Genomic DNA, 19,099 nt, shown 5'->3' on the forward strand with positions numbered 1-19,099 from the left:
AAGACCCAACTGGGGTAGATGTGCAAGATGGTCTGCTGACTCACATGTCTGACCCCTTGGCTGGGGGGGTCAGGCTGGCTGGAGATTACTTGAGCCTGGCTAGCTCAAGCTTTGTTACAGTATGCCTGGAGCAGCAATTCACTGTGGGGGTTGGCTTCCCTTAAGGAAAATACTGGGGGAATTGGCTTCCCTTGGGGAAAACACTGGGGGGATACTTCTCTCAGAGTTATAATGGGAGATGTGGCTCACAGATGGGGTCATTTGGGGAGACATGCTACCACAGGTATTTATACATCTTTTTCTATTTTTCATACTTTTATAAAAGTTGTGTCTTTCTTGTTTTCCTTTTTCTTAAATTTATTTAGTTTGGGCTAACATAAAAGTACACATGATCAGGCTACGTTATCTGTGTTTGTAAGGTATAGTGCCAGTTGTAGTTGAGTCCTTCGTCCAGGAGATGTGCCCTACATGTACCTGATAGGTGGGAGCCCACTAAACCTCCCTCCCCACTTGTATCTTTCTTTACGAGCCTTTGTTGGAAGTTGGCAAACATGAACAACACACAGATGACGCTTTCCTCTTGTCTAGGGCATGACGATTTACCACGTACCCGCCCTATGCTGCCTTACCCGGCTTCATAGCACTGTGTATAGGTATACCAGAAACCTTATCCCCATTTTTACAGCCATAGAGACTGAGGTTCAGAAAAGATTAGCGATCTTCCCAAGCTAGCCCAGTGAAGAGGTGGTGGTTTAAGCCCTGGAAAGACGTATCTGACACAGCAACCTATGTTTGCAAGCACCAGGCACTGCAGAGACCTAAGCCTGAAACTCGGGTGTGGCCACCCTCCACCCCAAATGCTATGCCACACTTGGCTGCTTCTCTGTCGCCCCTTCTCAGCAGGAACTGGGTGCAGTGGAGGGAGCACCAGTCTCTGAGCAAAACTGCCAGAATCCAAACTGCCTCTGCCACCTCCTGGCCACGGGCCTGCAATCTTCCATCCTACTTAGTTTCTTTGTCTGTAAAATGAGGTCGATTGTTAGTGACGGTGTCTACCTCCCAGGGTTGTCGTGAGGAGTAAGGGAATTAATGCTCAAAGTAATAGTTGATAAGAATCATGAAAAAAAAAAAGTGAAAAGCTGTAGAGATAAGAAGCTATCAAGAGGATCTGGTCTCGCTGCCCCTTCTCTGCGGGTCTTGATTTTATGAGGACCTTACTTCCATCCCAGCCGACCATGAGGTCTCCTTTTGCTTGATAGTACATATTACCGAGTAGACTAAAAGCCCTAAGTCAATGTTAATGCCCGCCTAAGTATTGCAATTTCAGCTGCAGGACGCAGGTATAAAATACTGCCGTGACTGGTAGCCACAATCTGCCTTTCTGCCAGCTCTCCTGTGCACTCACTCTCTTTTCAATTATTTACACAGATATTCTTTCCCTCGGTGCCCAGCCACTTTCTCCTCCCACTCATTGTCCCAAGTGCATCTGCACACTCCGACTTCTCTGCACTTTGCTCTTTTTCCAAACATATGTTGTTCTCAACACACTCACTCAAAGATAACCTTATGTCTACGGACATATGCCCTTGACCTTGTGCACACCGTACACCTTCCTTCCTTGAACCCTCAGCATACAGATATTTCTGTGCACCCTGAGATTGAAATTCTACCCCTTCCACCCCAGTTCCTCCTAAGGATGGCAGAAGTTTCTGTAACCACACCTGGCAGGGCAGGACACAGACCTATGAATGAGCAGGCTGGGACACCTGCCTGCACCTGCCCGGGGATGTTCAACCCATGAAGTTTTTACTCAATGGACCAAAAAGGCCAGAGAATGGCTTTCCTTGCTGCCAGCCCGGACGCTGAACAGACACCCCACGAGCAGTCCAGAGAGCTATGTTGTGAACTGCTGCTTAAGGGGGCAAATGCTCCTGACACAGGGGAAGGCTTGGCTTAGAGAACCTGCCTGCTTTCCTTAGCTCAGGGTGGGAGGAAGAATTGAGCTGAATATGCACCTATTCAGAAGGGCAAAGAGCCAAAAATAACTAGGGAGCAATAGCATTTCATCTGACAGCCCCAGAAATAGAGCTCATTTCAGAGCCTGCCAGGGCTACAGACCGAGTGATTCCGAGACCTTCAGCACTCCCATAAAAATACACGGAAAAGCTTTCCGTTTATACCAGCACTTCCTCCTCCTTCTGTACCACAACTTTTCAAAGTGAGGGCTCTGTGGCCAGCAGGAAGAGAGTCTGCAGAGTCAGAGACTTGAGGTTCAAAAAATAGGGTTGAGGATCGGGAGGTGAGCATGGTATCTGGTGGGATGTTCCAAGGAAGTGGTAATGGGAAATACCGAGGACATGAAACGAGGAGGAAAAGAATTAGGAAATAGATTTAGGGAAAGCAAAATACAGGGATCATGAGAAAAAAATGGAAAACTGCATGAAAACAATGGCATGCAGTCTCAGAGGTCATCTTTGGCAGAGAGAAAAGCCTTGGTTTTCCTGACAGTATGGGGGATGCGTTGCTGGACAGCAATCTCCGCTTTTTGCTTTCTTCTCTTCTATTTTTGTTTTCATCTTTTCTATTTTGATGTGAAACACAAATGACAGGGTTCATTCATCATCACTGGCAGCAACTGAAATTGCAGAAAGGAAAGAAGGGTAGAACAGGGGAAGCTACTACAGGATTTCAGACAACCCAGAGTATGAAGATAGCTATGTTCTAGTAGGGAGAGGTTGGGGAGAGAATAATGAATCAGAAAAGAAGGAAAGGGAGAGAGGAAGGGAGGAAGAAAACAAGATATTGGATTCAATTTTTTTTCAGTAACTATGTCTAAGAACTTTCTGTGTATCCAGCATAGGGTCAGCACACAGAGACGGTGAAGACATAAGCTTGCTTTCAAGGAGCGTACAGTCTATTTGAGGCCAGTAGGCCACACAACCAACCACAGTACAAGGCAGAGTAAGCCAAAGGCCATTTAGGGTTACAAGCAATGCTCAAAGTGGACAGAGGGAATCAATGGCATTTTGACCTCCTGTCATGCAGGAAGGCTCCGGAGAGCTGGTGATTTGCCCCAGCCCCAGCAATTTAGGTAGGAGGAAAGTGGGTGGGAGAAACAGTCTTCAATCTTATTGGAGAGATGATCTTATTGTCTCCTCACCTCTTGTAACCCAGAAGTCATTTGTCTCAGAAGGGGAAGATGTCTTTACCCCAGCCATCCTTAGTACCCCAAAAATGTGGTTTCCAAGTGCGAACCTAGACGGTGCCAATCCAAAGGTAAGTTTCTATGGATCCACTGCAAAATGAGACACATAACGACAAGCTGAAAGTTTTCTTTATTTTTTTTTAATTTTACTTTTTGAGACAGAATCTCACTTTGTGGCCCTTGGTAGAGTGCCATGGTATCATACCTCACAGCAACATAAACTCTTGGGCTCAAGAGATTCTCTTCTCAGCCTCCCAAGTAGCTGGGACTAGAGGCGCCTGCCACAACACCCAGCTATTTTTAGACATGGAGTCTCGATCTGGCTCCTGCTGGTCTTGAATCCATGTGAGCTAAGGCAATCCACCTGCCTCAGCCTCCCAGAGTGCTGAGATTACAGGCATGAGCCACCGTGTCCAGCCAAGTTGGAAGTTTTTCACAAGCAAATTCCATTCCGTTGTTAAAGGACTGTCTTTTGTGATGATGTTAGGTCCTTCCTAATTTTTTTGATAAGAAAAATGCCTTGCCTTTTTAATAAAATGATCTTGGTAGAAGACAGTGCATTATGTTTTAGTTTTTTTAAAAAAATATTTGGCAAGTTAATTGTTGGCCAACTGCATTGGTCCGTGAGTAGAATAACCGGCTGGAATGTGGAGGCACGCTTTTGAAGGGAGGTGTTGCCTCCTTTCTCCATCTCCTTCCCCACCAGGCCTCAGCAGGTTCCTCCGCCACCAGGACTCTGTTGCCTGTGTTGAGATGTGGAATTGTTCCCCTGTCACTGTATTCACTGTATGATAAACTGACTCTCGCTGAGCCAGTAACCAGTGAGGCTGGAGTAACACAGTCTCTCCAGGAGTCCTTCAACTTTTAGTGGATGATTAAAACTTAATTCAGACCCATGAATTGTGATGGTGGAATTTCAAGCCCTTTCGCAGGACAATAGGAAAAATATATTTATTTTTAAATAAAAGGCCTTCTTTTGAAATCAGACTACACCCTTCCAATAAACAGCTGACATGAACTGCTAGAGAGGAGGCAAGCGTAATATCTGATTCTGTCTTTAGGATCAAAATGTCACACTCCCCTATAAAAAGAAATACTGACCTCTGCCCCCTCCAATACAGGATAGATCAGTCAATCCCACCACCCCCTGTCCTGGGTCACAGAGAAACTCAGATGTCCCTTATAGAGGACCAAACTGAATTTTGGCCCTAGTTTTACCTGTCTGCTCTTCCTTACAGAGTGGATGGTCCTGCTTACCTCGAGTGGTACCTGATACCTCTGTAAATCCAAACCCTTAAAAGTCACAGGCCTTGAGAACTCCAGGCTCCATGAATCCTGATTAAACAACTTCAGGGAACCAGATGGTTCTCTGAAGACCAACAGCGTCTGCATGCGACGAAGGAGAGAAGCTTTGGAGAAAGGCCCAAGAAGACAGGCCTAGAAATACAGGAACGCCTACTGAAACCTCATTCTCCTGAACTAGCTAACAATTTTCATTAAAAGTATAGTCTGTATTTTGACCTGGCGGAAAAAATACAGACAGGATCTGGGACAAAGATGCCAAATCTTTCCTTCACTTGGACACCCGATAGAGTAAATGATTTTCCATATCACATAGGAGAATTTTAAGGACTTTGTTTCTGTAGAAGTGGGACAGGGACATGGCGAGCGTCTGTCAAACCCCCCAGATAATGTGCTGGCAGCTGGTTGGGCGAGAAGCAGGGGCAGGAGCTTGTTCCCTGGAAGCCAGACGTTTGGGGGAGGAGGGATTCACTGGATCAGCTGGAGCAGGGCAGCAGCTACTGGGAGCTTGTTAGAAAGGCAAGTTCTCAAGGGCCACCCAGAACCAATTGAGTCAGAAATTTCAGGGATGGAGTCCAGTAATCTGTGTTTTGACAGACTGTCCAGGTGACTCCCACGCACTGAGGTTTGAGAACCAGTGCAATTAGGCATTCCCTTGTGGTGTCACTGGGATGGGGGGTGTGGGGCCCTGGGCCTCCCACCCGTCACAGCTCTAGGGTGACCTAAAAAAAGTAAGAGATGATAGCTGGGGAGACTCCAGCCGTCTCCAGTGTGGCCAGGCCTGTGTCGAAGTATGGAGGGATGTCCAACTCAGGGGACTCCCACACCGCCGGGCTCACCAAACCGAGGCTTCCCAGGGCCACCATCAGTCTCTGCCCGAAGCCGGTTGTGACGTGTTGTGACCTGACCTACGGTGGTAGCGTAGGGAAAGGGCTATGTCCTCCCAGACTCCGGGTCTATTATTAGCTCCAATCCACCAGTGCCAAAGGGAAGCTTTTGCGAGCTTTCGAAGGTGGGTTAACAGACAGCAATCGCGGGCCCCAGTTGTCTGAGCGGCTAGACCCAGCCCGGCGCTTCCCCGAGTGCCAGAGCGCGCGGCAAGCAGGTGGTCCAGCCGCCTACCCCTCTCTCCCCCGGCCTGGCCGCAGAACATGAGTCGGAGAGCAGCCAGTCAACCTGCGTCCCCAAGGCCTAGGATGTGTCCTGATTTTTTAAAAAGCTGTTTGCCCTCACCCCTTTAATTTGGGGCTTGAGTGCAATTGTATTGGCCTAATTAATTCATTCTCTTTTGGGTCCAAAGTGGAAGCCGGAGCACAGGGATGCAAATGAATCCAAGCCCGGTCTGGGTGCCAATACTCTGGACAATTAAAACAAAGAGCGCGGCGGCGGTGGCGCCGGCACCACACAAAACCCTCGGGAAACATCCAGAACGTGCCGCGAACCAGCAGGCGGGGTGGGGCGCAGCCCGAACTAAAAACATGCCAGCAGTCAGGCGGTCCCAGCCCAGCAGGTGGACAGGTGGAGGTTGGCAGGGGTCAAAATCCATCCGTAAGGAGGGGAAGCTGGGCCGCCACGTGGCACAACTCCAGGGGGCACGCTCGCCCCGCGCCCTGCGGGAATGGCGCCCGGGCCAAACAAGCAACCAGACAAAAACCCATTGCACTGGCGGGAACTGGGCTGTGCGACCCGCGCTGGGGCGGGGAGGGGGTGGGAGGGCAGAAAAGAGGGAGGGAGGAAGAGAAGGGGAAGGAAGACCCGGAGAAAGGGGAGAAAGTGAAAATAAAGAGGGGGTTAGGAAGCGAGAGAGGAGCGGGAAGAAGGGAAACGGGGAAAGGGGAGGGGGTCGCCGAGAGCCAGAGCGCGGAAGGAGGCGCAGGAGCCGCGGAAAGGGAAAGGGGGGCGGGCCGGGCGGGGGGCGGCGGCGCCCAGGGGGCGGGACCCCGTCGCTTCCTACCTGCGTGGGCGCCCGCGGCCCCGAGGGTGGGAGCGCGGGGCCCGGAGGGAGCGGCCGGGAGGCAGAAGGGAGGGAGGGGACGGGGACGGGGAGGCGGGGAGGAGCCGGCGCTCGGCTGGGGCTGCGGGGGCGGCGACGGCGGGAGCGGCAGTGGCGGCGGCGGCGGGTTCCGCGGTGGCTGCAGGTGGCCCAGCGCGCGGCGGCCGGCCCGGCCAGGGGCGGGCGGGAAGGTGGCGCCTCGGGCGGGGGCCGGTCTCTGCACCAGGTGACCTGTTTCGGCCCGGATCCGGGCGGCCTCGCCATGCAGCGGCGCCGTGCGGGGCTCCCGTGGCCGCGGCAGCAGCAGCAGCAACCCCCTCCTCCCGCTGTCGGCCCACGGGCCGCAGCGATGGTCCCCCCGAGCGGCGGCGTCCCCCCGGGCCTCGGCGGCCGCCCTGCCTGCGCGCTGCTTCTGCTCTGCTACCTGGTGAGCGCTGGACCCTGCTCGGGTCTTCCCCTTCGCGCGGGGCCCCCGGGGACACGGGTAGGGGCGGCTGGGGACCCTCGTCACGCGGGGGGGGGACGCCGCTGCTAGTTTTCTCTCTTTTCGGCCACTGCGCCCCGGGCGCTCCCGGCACCTGGGATGGGTACCCGGGGCGTGGAGAGGGGCTCGTGGACTGGACTTGCCGCGCTGCTCTCTCGCTCCTGTCCATTCTTCTCGCTCCCAGACTCGCTCTAGACCCGGGTCAGGTTCCCCTGGAGACCTCTTTTTGTCCCCCACTCCACCTGGGAGCCTCGCCACCGCGCGTTCGCTCCCCGCCCCACCGCGCGCCGCTCTCCAGCCTCCTCCCCACCTTCCTGGGGTTCCCTCTCCGCCTTCTCGCCGCTCCTTTCCTTCCAGTGCCCAAGTTCTCTTTCTCTCTTTCCGCGCCCGCCACCTGCGTCGACCCTCCTTTCGGTTTCCAGCGGGTCCTGGCGGCGCGGACGGTTTTCTGCCAAGGCACCTCGCATCTTCAGCGCTCTTCAACTCCTCCTTGGTCACTCCAGCCAAGTTGCAGATGCCAGAGAGAAATCTGGTTCTCGGTAACACGTTTACCGCCGGAGTGGTGACTTTCGCTGCGTCTTGAACATTGTCATTTCAGAGAATATGTTTGGCTGGTACATATCACTTTGCGATTTGCACACTACTTTCCTTCTCTTTTAGTCATCCACTAAATGGCAGTAACCTATTTTTCAAAACCAGTTCATTTTAAATACTGGAATAATTTAGAACCTCAGAATAAGGTGGGGGGAAATATTTCTCAGTTCTTTTGTTGGCTTGCTTTCTTGTTTTGAATTCTCCTGAACAATAGCAAATTTACAGAAGGCGACACCCTTCCTGCCCAGCCTACCTTAAGTTCCAGGATCCTGCAGAAACCTTGGGTTCTATCGCCATATATTACTGTAAATAAATGGAGAATGCTGAATCATGAAACTGATGTAATAGGAAATTCACAGAATGCTAAAAAGAAAAAAAGTTGAGCAGTGTCATTGTCCAAAATACTTAACATTTATGTGGCATTGTCATTATTGGGAGTCTTTCCTCTTAGAAGCTAAAAACTGCTTAGGCGGTACTGGCAGGCATTAGAATTTGATTCTGCAGAAATTTGCTACCCAGCCCAAGTTTCTTTTAACACTTTTTTTTTTTTACTTTTTGGATGTTTCATTTCTTGAAGCAAGAGAGTGTAAAAATGCAAATTATGATTCTGTCTTTGCAGCTACCTGTTGAGCAATTCATGCTTTTACTCATATTTCAAAATTAGCCAATACCAAATTTTGTGGTTGCACTTCATATTTTCATACGAAGTTGTCAGTTAACATGAATGATTTTTTTTTTTGGCCCAAGAGATATTATTATTTAATATTTATGCCACAAGGTTACAGCACAGAGGCTTATAAATAAAACTGCCATAACAAATGACAGGATTTCAGTTAAAACAGATGATCCCCGTACACGAGGTGCTGCTGGCTACGCACAAAAGCAGAAATGGTGTGATAGAACAGCGCGTGAAACATGAATGTGCAGGTGGTCTGGAAAGCTCCACATGGAAATCTCCAGACAGTTCAAGAAATCTGAGTATCAAGAGCAAAGCCCCAGGGCCTACGTAGGATGCGTGAACAGACACAGATGATGGGAAAGCACAGAAGTTCTGTAGGAACCAGAGGGGGATTTAAGAGATGACGTCACAGGGGAAAATGATGCCGTGTATAGTAGACCGTAGTGTTGAAGTGGAGTGCTAAGGTAGGGCTCTGGAAAGAGAGATTATAGAACATCCTGTAACGTGGAAAATAACTAGAGCATGGATGAATGTCTTGGCAGACAGGGAGGGAATGGATTTGGGAACCTCATGGAGTGGGGAATGTCAGAGCTGCCTGCCTCTCATGTGCATCCTTCACATGAGCTCCTGAAATTTTACTGTACAAGAAAGACTTTGATAAACAAGAGAGCCATTTTGCAACTGTGTGAGAAGGTTTGGTGAATCCAAGAAGCAAAAGCAAAAAGGTCTTACACATGTTTTAAAGGGTTAGCCATCTGCTAGGGATTTTGTTCTCTAGGTGTGGGCTGCCTGAGATATTATGGAAAGGTAAGTCATCTTGATCTTGGAGAAGCTTGGTGTGTGAATTGGGGAAAATGGAATCATCTGTATGAACACATGCAGAAAAATACAGGCTCACAATGGTGTGCCTTCTGTTCAATCAAGGAATGCTTCCTGGAGGAAGGGACTGGTTGGGAGATGAGGTGTGCAGAGGTGGAACAGAATAGCTGGGCAGGATCAGGTAGACCCCAGAAGCAGAAATCTATTTCCTAACTGGCAAGCCTAAATGGTTAATAATAAAAGCTTGCATTGTGCTAAGTCATTCATAGGCATTATCCAAGATTAATCTTGGCAACAACCCTATGAGAGAGGCGCTATTATGATCTCTATTTAGATGAGGCAACAGAAGCTCAGAGATGTTAAATTAATTAGCCCAGGACACACAGGTAATCTGAGATTGAAACCTAAGTCTGCCCACCCCCAGAGCCCCAGCTATAACCCATGCTAGCTTATTGCCTTCTGCATTTTGTTGCTTGCAACCCACTCTTGTCATGAGTATATGTACCGGCCATTAGCAAAGCTCTGGCCATTAGCAGCTCCTGTGCAATTGGCCAGGATGTGAGGTCATGTCTAAAGTAATCTAAAATACACAAAGCAGGAAGTGCAGGCCACAGAATAGAAGCAGGATGTTAAAGAGAATTAAAAAAAAAAAAAAAAGGGTGAAGCCCTAAAACTATTTGCCATTTATAATGGAAGGTAAAGGATTGGGTCTTTTTATAGTCCAGAGGCCCCTGATGGGGTTTAAGCAGCATTTGAGTTTGTGTGACTGTATCCAAGTGTGCAGTGAGTGTGCTTTGGAATACATTCCAAAGCCAAGTTGTCCATGATTTGGGGACCAATTCCTGTTTTGTGTTATCTTCACCTGCTTGCCTGTTCACAAGGGCCGGAGGTAGAGAGTGGCGTCCAAGCAGATGCCTTTAAACCTCTGCCCCCTGTGCAGAACTTGGAGTCAGGGTCTTGGGGAGGTGAGTGCCTTCCTCTTCCATCATCTGGGATGGAGTAACCTTCAGTGGCAGCCCGGAAGAGAGCTGTGACGGTAGCTAGGATACTGCCAAAGCATGAATAATTGTGATGAAGCCTGAAAGATAAGTCACAGAATGATGCCAAACAGATTTCTGAAAAGATGATCCCTGGTTCCAGGGGCTGCCAGAAAATTCTGAGGTCACCAAAGGTCAAGATACAGTGAACCTCCTCAAAAAGGATGAGGGCCCTCGAGAGCAAAGGATAATGAAATTGCCTCCATGGAGGTCACTGGTGCTGAGCCGTCTGCCCGATACAGGGAGACTTACCCTCCCTGCAGATGCCCTTGCCACTGTCTCACGCCATTAAGGCTTACCTTCCTCCCAATTTGGGTAGAACCAGCCCGAGGCTGCCCGAGCTCCATCTGTGGCAATGACTCTAGGAGGTGATTCTGTCCATCTTCAACTTTGGCAGGGAATGTGTCATTTTTCTTAAGTGAAAAAATAAGTCTCAGGATGACCAATATCAATGTCAGCTATACCGTTGAAATGTTCAGTGGACATTTGCACTTGTTAGACAACCGAAGGACAAAGAAATAAGGGGACATTAACAGCACAGATAGGTGTGGGGGGAGTTAGCAGATGGTGGCTGGGATAGAGTTGTCAGGGATTCTACGGTGGCCACACTTCATTAGTTATCCATCCAGGCATATTCATTAACCCCTTACTTGTGCATAATGCAGGATATAGGGAGGTCGAAACCAGGCAGAGACCCACAGTTACCCAGCTCAAGGAAGAGTGATTATGACTATTTGAAATATAGAGATAATATCCAAATTTCACATCAGCTGGTGGCCTCTATAGTCCTCCTGACCAGAGCTAAAATCTCCCAAACTGTATTTCTATTTCTTCTGGCTGCCTGTTGGCAAAAGCACAGGAGCAGAAGAAAGGTACAAGAGAAGAAATAAAGAACCAAGGCCATTTGCTGAGAAGATAGATAGACCCAAGGAGCCCATAAATAGCCTAAAGTGAATTCAGTTACCCTGTTTATTGGCTCATCACATTCCCCTGAGAAAAGATCTGAGGGCAGGAGGCCTGGGCAGCAGGTGAAGAATTGCTGGTGAGAGTCAGCGTTGGCGGCTTTGAGTACCTCCTTCCCAGAGGAAGGGCTTGACTGTGCTGGAAGATGGCTCTATCCAGTATGTGTGTGTTTGTGGGTAAAGTAATGCCTATGCTCTTCAGACTCTAGGCACACTGACATGTTAGAGTTTTAACACACACATACACAAGCACCCATTCCCTTTTAAGATGAGAATGAAGTAAGTCTTGAGATTCCCAGAAAGCAGGGACAGGTGTAAAGGCAAGTGGATGAGTCAAGGGCATCATTTTCTGTTTCTGGAAGGCAAGAGGCACACTACTGCTGACTTTGGAGTCAGCCAATATGGATTTGAATTTTGGCACTGCCTTTTAGTTGCTGGTTGACCTTGAGCAAGTTACTTACCCTGTCTGAATCCAATCCGTTCCCTCAGCTGTAGAACTAGAATGCGGTCCCCCTCTTAGAGCTGTTGTGAGAATTAGAAGTGAGACCTTCTGTCAAGTTCTGTGTGAGAGGATAGCATTAGAAGCGAGAAGAAAGGTTTAACTCACTTGTCCCAGTACAGAATGTGTCCCAAACACATTGAGTTTCCAGCACACAGTGGAAACTCAATGAAATAAAACCAAATCAACCTTCGTCACTATGGTTTGAGTGAGAAAGAAAAAGCATATTAAATTGTATTCATAGATCTTACCCACCATTATTGTGGTGGGATGTCTCTAGCCAGCTCTCAGGTTTAAGAAGGGATGTTTCCCAAGGCACATCTTGATTTTGAAGTCCAGATTGACCTCATTGACCATTTTGGTTAATTGCATACTTGGTTGACAGAAACAAAATTTTAGCTTATGTCTAGTCCGCAAACATTGGAAAAATAGGCCGTCGAAGGCCACACAGTTGCCTTTGTTGACCTATGGAAAGTCAGATCCAGCCAGGGTTTTCTTGTAAGTAATTGGCTGGTATCGTCCAGAATGAGAAAAACAGTTATCGTTTGCATATCAGATCTACCCACATGCACGTGTCAATGTAAATGAACTTCCCACAGTGAGATGTGAACGATTTAAAATTTTCCAGTCTCTCTGCCCCTTCCTTAAATACAGAGTGGACCATATAGAGAACAGGGCCAAGTTTTCTCAACTTTTTGGAACAAGGGAGAGTTATTTGAATAGGGTTTCTTTTTATTGATTTTGTTTCAAGAAAGCAAATGCAGTCATCCTAAAAGAAGTTTAGGCAGTACTGAGAGCTTTTTATTTTTTTCCAACCACAAGATACATAAATTCATCTGCTTCTTGATTCCCAGGCTGAATTCAATGCATTTAGATCTCCTATTTTGAGTCTTCTATCATGAAAAGACATTAACTGGCCCATTTCTTTCTTTTCTGAAAAATGTACAATACATGCACACTTACACAAAGCCAGAGGAATCTGTCTTTTGTGACTGTGCGTGACATTGTCAAATTTGACTTTGATTAGGACTCACATCTGGCCTAAGCAGATATTTGAGGGCCCAGGCCTCTTACAGAGCCCAGGGCTGGGGTGTGCAGAGTAGATTATTAGCTTTTGAGGTGGAACATCTATGTGGCGGCCTAAATGGCATAATTAGAGGGACGCAGAAATGCCCCTCTACACCCCAGATATTTTGCTTAGAGTTAAAGTGTATTTGGGCTGTGCTTTTAAGACATTATCTGCACAAGCTGGCATAGAAATACAGGTTCAAGACATTACCTCTGCATTTTTTCATTATCACAGTAACATGGATGAACTTGCCAGGTGAATGGGAATCCAGCAGAGGGTGGAGGCATCGAACACAAATTTAACTTGTATTTTTGGTGTGGAATAATGGAAATATAATATAGAATAAAATAGAATAGAGGGCAGTTGTCTGGAGGGACAAAATAGCCGGGGAATTTCACCACTAATGAGTAAAGTGAGGGCCAAGGTGCCACCTTCCCTGACCTCACAGTCCCCCAGGGCAGCTCTGACCTCCGGGGGCCCAGAGAGCTGTCAAAATGTAAGAGCTCTTTGGAAGGAGTTAATAATGAAGCTGGAGAAGAAGTAGAGACATTGGTGGCAGGTGTGGGGAGGGAACATAAAGAGAGAGACCTTATGATTGCAAAGAAAGGGCAGTGGGGTCCCCAGCTTGGATCGGGTCTTTTGGTTTATATGCAGGTGCCCTCAGGGCCACTGAGGCACCTGGCAGACATGTCCATGCCTAGAACTATTTCTACAAGAAACACTAGATTCCTACTGTGCACCAGGCTCTATCTTAGAAGCTAGAGACCTAACAGTGGCATGGACTCTGACCTCATAGTTTCTAAACAAAGGAATGTGTGGGTAAATTTTTAGCTTATGTTAATGCAACCTGGCATGAGAAAATACCTATGAAGGTTGGACACGTGTCATGCCGGTAGCTGAAACTCTTCAAGTTAATTGCCTTATTTTCCTGGCAGGAAACAGCTTATAACCACACACATGACTTGTGCCAGAAAATCAGCTTCAGTTTAATCAATATTTACAGTGTGATGTGTTGCTAATCAGTGTCGGTTTTGTACATAACAGAGGTAGCCTCAATTCGTGGTGTGGCAGCTGCCCACTGGGTCTGCTCCAGCCTGCAAGATGTTAGCTTCCTTCATCGCATGGGTACCCCCAAATGCCTTCTCGAGGCATGTAGACCATGCTGTGCAGGAGGCACCTGTGCTGATTCTGAGGTGCAGAATCAGCACCCTCCCACCCCTGAAGTTGCTCTAAAGTAGTTTCCTTAAGCTGTCTCTTGGGCTTCTTATACTTCCTGAATAACCCATCTCAGACCGCGCAGTTTGTCTCTTTGCCCAGTCTAGCTTCGCCTTTTCATCAACTTAGATCTTTTCTAAAAGAAACAATAGCAAGATGTCAACACCCACCCACCATCAGGAACCCTAGGAAAATTGGGAGTCAAGCCCCATCAACCATGCGTATATGAATTCTGCCCAACTGGGTTATTCACCCCATTTCTCCCATGTAGTAATTCCTTATGGAGCACACCTTGTGCTATCTTTGTTCTTCAAAACTCCATCAAGCTTGATAATCTAAACAGTGGTTGTTAGCAAACTATGGCCCACAGGCCAGTCCATCCAACCTCTTGTCTTTGTCAACAGTGTTGTATTGGGCCACAGCCTCGCTCATTCTGTTGTGTGTCCCTAAGGCTATTTTCATCCTGGTGTAGCAGAATTGAGTAGTTGCAGTAGACACCAAGTGGCTTGCGAATCCCTAAATATTGACTTACCATCTGGCCATTGTTTTACAGGAAAAGTCTGCCGACCTCCAATCCAGAATAGCACCATTCAGTAGAAATATAATGTGAGGCACAAATTTAAATTCCCCAGTAGCCACATTAAAAACCTAAGCAGAACTGATTTTAATAATAAATCTTATTTAACTCAATGCATCTAAATTATCATTTCAACATACAAGCTGTATAACTCTTATTCATGAAATATTTCACAGCCTTTTTTTATACTAAGGCTTTGAAATCCAGTGTCCATGCAAACATTTTCTTTTTTTTTTTTCAAGATAGAGTCTCACTCAGTCTCCCTGGGGTTGAGTGCCATGGCATTATAGCTCACAACAACTTCAAACTCTTGGGCTCAAGTGAACCTTTTGCCTCAGCCTTCTGAGTAGCTGGGATTATAGGTGTCTGCCACAACGCCTGGCTATTTTTTTTTTTTTTTTTTTTGCATTTTTGGCCAGGGCTGATCTTGAACCCGCCACCCCTGGTGTATGGGGCTGGCACCCTACTCCTTGAGCCACAGGCGCTGCCCCGCCTGGCTATGTTTTTTAGAGAGAGGATCTTGCTCTTGCTCAGGCTGGTCTTGAACTCGTGAGCTCAGGCAATCTGCCTGCCTTGGCCTTGTGCAAACATTTTATACTTAGAGTGCATCCCGATTAGGACCAGCCATACTGCGAGTGTTCAATGTGACTTGTGCCTACTCCGGTTGTGTTGTATACATCTAAAACCCGTGTATCTTGGGTTTATTTTTACAGCAATTGAGACTTTGAAATGGGTGAAAATAAAGCAGTCTTCACGTGAGTATTTTCTGTGAGGCAGAATTTGGAGGGAAGGTTCTGGGGAGGTACATGGTGAGGTGTCTATAGACCTTCTTTAGCCAAAATGTTATAAGCACAGTTAAAACCAAATCTGTGCTCAGCGGGCTGTGCTTATTAATGGAGAAAAGTAGACTGGTCTAAAAAGTGGACTTTTTAGCATTAAGATGTAAAATAATGAACAGGATTACTATTAACAGCACTTTTGTAGTAAAATCAAATGGCCATTCTCCAGCATTCTGTCGAAAAGGGATTTTCACTGGAGTTCCTATCACCCCCAGCATTAAAAATGTGATCAAAAAAAGAAAAAAAAATCCACCAGCAGAACTGGGCCCAGATTAGTTTTTAAGGTATACATGAAAAGAATGAGGAAGAGGTTTTAAGTCATTCTGAAGGAAAGAACACAGTGTGATATTTAATACGCCGCAGCGTACACCACCACGGGCTCCCTAAATAAGCACTTCTCCTTCCTGTCCCATTTAGTGCAGGAAGCATTTGGGGCGCTGCTTTGGGATGAGGCAGGCTGGTTGGTCCTGCCTCTCTTTGGCTCGCATCTTGAGAATGGGGACAACATCTTGGCGCATCTGGCCGGATGAACGGACGGGTGGAAGCAGGATTCAGCCTGGAGTTCCCAGGCGGTCATGAAATGGGGACTGTGTTGTCTTGCTGTTATGTGACATGGGTGGCATAGTGGGGGGACGGACGGAGGAGGGAGTGGAGGGAAGGAAAGGAGCCAGGTTCCCTGCTAACCCACCAGCTGGTGGTGTTGGAGAATGTCACCTCTTGTTTGCAGAACGTGGGGGTGGACGGGCTCCTCACCAAGGCCCATCTGCTCTAACATTCTCTTCTGACTACACGATGATTTTTACATTTGTGACCTCCCTGTAATTTGGTAGTATAAACAAGACCATAAAACAGTTAAAACTCTTTCTTTGGGGACGGACAGTTTGGACTGTCACCGCCTCTTTCTTCCACAGGTTTCCCATGCAGGTGAATGCCTGCAATTCACCTGTTCTCTCTCTGCCCTTTGCAGAGGTCGCATTTTCCACGTTCACCTTTTAGGATGGTTGTTTCGCCTCACCTCCTACTCCTTAAAAAAAAAAAAAAACAAAAAAAAATACTTGGTAGAAAATTCAAAGATAAGAAGGATACACATCCTTCCTTCTCTCTCATCCTCTCCTGGTTACCTTGTCCTTACCCATGTCAGCAACCAGTGATATGTGTATCTGAGAATATGCACCCACATACTTAACCCAAATGGTATTTATGAACCTGTTAAAAAAAAAAAAAGATCTTTTAGAGCTCATTCCTTTATACATGAAGATGTTCCTCTTTTCTTTTTTTTTTTTTTTGAGACAGAGTCTCATTTTGTCGCCCTCAATAGAGTGCCGTATCATCACAGCTCCCAGCAAACTCTTGGGCTTAAGCAATTCTCTTGCCTCAGCAGCCCAAGTAGCTGGGACTACAGGTGCCCACCACAATGCCCGGCTACTTTTTTGTTATTGCAGTTGTCATTGTTGTTTAGCAGGCCCAGGCCGGGTTCGAACCCGCCAGCCCCACTGTATGTGGCCGGTACCCTAACTGCTGAGCTACGGGCGCTGAGCTAGATATTGCTCTTTTTAAAATCTGCATAACGCTGCACGAATGGATGTGCTCTGACATTTAACCAGCACTTTCTTGATGGGCATTCAGGCGTCTCATCTTCTGCTATTACGAGCAGTGCTATGGTAAAAATCCATGCACACAAACCTCGTTTTGCATAGACTTGAGTATATTTGTAGGAAAAATTCCCAAGTGGAATTATCGGGCTAGAGGGTGGGTGCATTTACACTTTGGGCAGATATTGCTTGATTGGCCTGATGGAAATTCTGCCACCAGCAGTACACAGGGGCCATTTGTCCCTATGCTGTGGCCAGGATAGTGCATTATCCAACTTTTTGATCTCTGTGAAGCTAATAGATTAAAAATGGCATCTCAGTGTAGTTTCAGCGTGCACTCGTCTTGCTGTGAGTGCGAGTTCCCTTACTGAGGAGCTACGCCATCTGCTCGTTTCTATAACGGATTGTTAGCCTGGCGTCTACTGTCAGTTGCTTTCACAGGGAAACGGCCCCTTTTACAGAAACCTTGATTGATTCTTTGGTGTCAGTAGAATAAAAGCCGGATTCTTTGGGCTGGGACTCAATGCCCTCCAGGGCTCAAACCTTGTCTTTCTTTTCAAGCTCAAATCCCCATGTCACACGGCTATTCACTGTTCCCTAAATACACCTGCCCTTTCTGTCTCTGGCCCTACTTACACTATTTACACCACTTGCAGCACCTTTCTCAGGCCTCTACCTGAAGAACTTCTCTTCATCCCTCAAAGCCCAGCTGAAATGCCATTTCTTCCATACAGCCTGTCCTAGACCCCCCCAAGTCAGAACTACTTTCTCTGGTGCTGTGGGTTCCTTTGGGCTTGTTTATAGTTCAGAGCATGGACCACACTCAGTTTATACCACTTTTATAGATGTGATTTCCTGATGCCAAACTTCATGTCTTGATCACCATTGCCTCTCCTATAGCTCTTAGCTAGAATTTGGGAGAAAAAAGAGTTCTTATTTCTTCTTTCCTTGGAGGAGATTGAACTTTGTCTTTAAATTTTTGGTAAAAACGTGCGTAAAATAAAATGTACCATTCTAACCTGATGCACAGTTTCAGCAGCGTTAAGTAAATTCACCTTGTTGTGCAACCGTCACCACTTTTCATCCCTAGCAATATTTCGTCACAGAATCTCTGGACCTACTAAAGACTAACTCCCTCTTCTCCTGTCCCCCTACACCCCGGTGACCTCTGTTTTACTTTCTATCTCTGGTATTTTGACTGCCTAGATCCCTCCTAGAAGTGGTTTATACAATATCCACTGTTCTGCATCTATCTTGTTTTACTTAGCGTGATGTCTTCAAAATCCATCTGTATTTTAGCATCTATGAGAATTTCAGCCTTTTGGGGGACTGAAAGCAGCTCTATCGTAGGTGTACACCACGTTTTGTCTATACATTCACCACTGAAGGACACTTGGGTTGTTTTTGGTTACGGTGAATAATGCCGCTGGAACATGAGTCTACAAACATCTCTTCAAGCCCTTGCTTTCATCTCCTCTGGGTACATACCCAGAATTGGAATTCCTGGATCAGATCATATGGCAATCCTGTGTTGAATTTTTTTGAGGAACTGCCATACTGTTTCCCACAACAGCTGTACCGTTTACATTCTCACTAAGAATGCACCAGAGTTCCCATTTCTCCACATCCTCACCAACACTTGTTACTCTTTGTTTTTGTGACAATAGTAACCCTAATGGGTGCAAAGTGATTCAAAGTGACCTTTTTGCTATTGTGTTTTGGATACTTGAATCACCAAGGCATAGTCAGAATGGAAGAGCTCTTAGCACCCTGAGATCAGCCCCTTATGCTCAAAACATCACCTTGGTTTCATGGCTAGATAATAAACATGCAGCTAAAGTCTTTCTTGGCCTATGTAGTGTTATCCATGGTGAAAGAATGAGAGAGGACAGTCCATGGTCCAAGCCTGCCCATGTGTGATTTAGAGCAGTAGAAACCTCCCTGTGAGGAAATCACTGCAGGCTTGTCCTGGCTTAGAACTTACTAGAGAAAAAGGAGCCAGGCTGACATCCTGTTAGGTTCCCTCGAGGGTGCACTTTGAACTTTTCATTCACCCTTTGATTTGGCAGCATCTGACCCACCATTTGAAGTCAGGACAATAGTCTGAAAATGTCTGAAGCTGGGTTCTCTCTTTCATTCTAAGGCAGGTTCAATTGCTGCTGGATTTTTTGTGAACTACCTCCTTCATTCTGGAATGTAGTAGCTTAAAAAGCCACATTTTGCATCAGAGAAA

The 19,099-nt window shown here is 47.1% G+C and overlaps 1 protein-coding gene across 2 annotated transcripts in view; it reads left to right on the forward strand.

The window, feature by feature from the left end:
- The first annotated feature begins 6,577 nt into the window (after positions 1 to 6,577).
- Positions 6,578 to 19,099, forward strand: part of SEL1L3 (SEL1L family member 3) — a 103,512-nt gene continuing 90,990 nt past the window's right edge. Inside the window, exon 1 of one of the 2 annotated variants that reach the window (XM_053577744.1) lies at positions 6,578 to 6,927. In XM_053577744.1, coding sequence (XP_053433719.1) covers positions 6,763 to 6,927 — 165 coding nt within the window. In that variant the 5' untranslated portion in view covers positions 6,578 to 6,762. The remainder of the gene's footprint in view (positions 6,928 to 19,099) is intronic. The other variant, XM_053577745.1, reaches the window with a different exon arrangement.

The sequence above is a fragment of the Nycticebus coucang genome, chromosome 23 (assembly GCF_027406575.1).
Source record: "Nycticebus coucang isolate mNycCou1 chromosome 23, mNycCou1.pri, whole genome shotgun sequence".
In the NCBI taxonomy this organism is placed as follows: domain Eukaryota; kingdom Metazoa; phylum Chordata; class Mammalia; order Primates; family Lorisidae; genus Nycticebus; species Nycticebus coucang.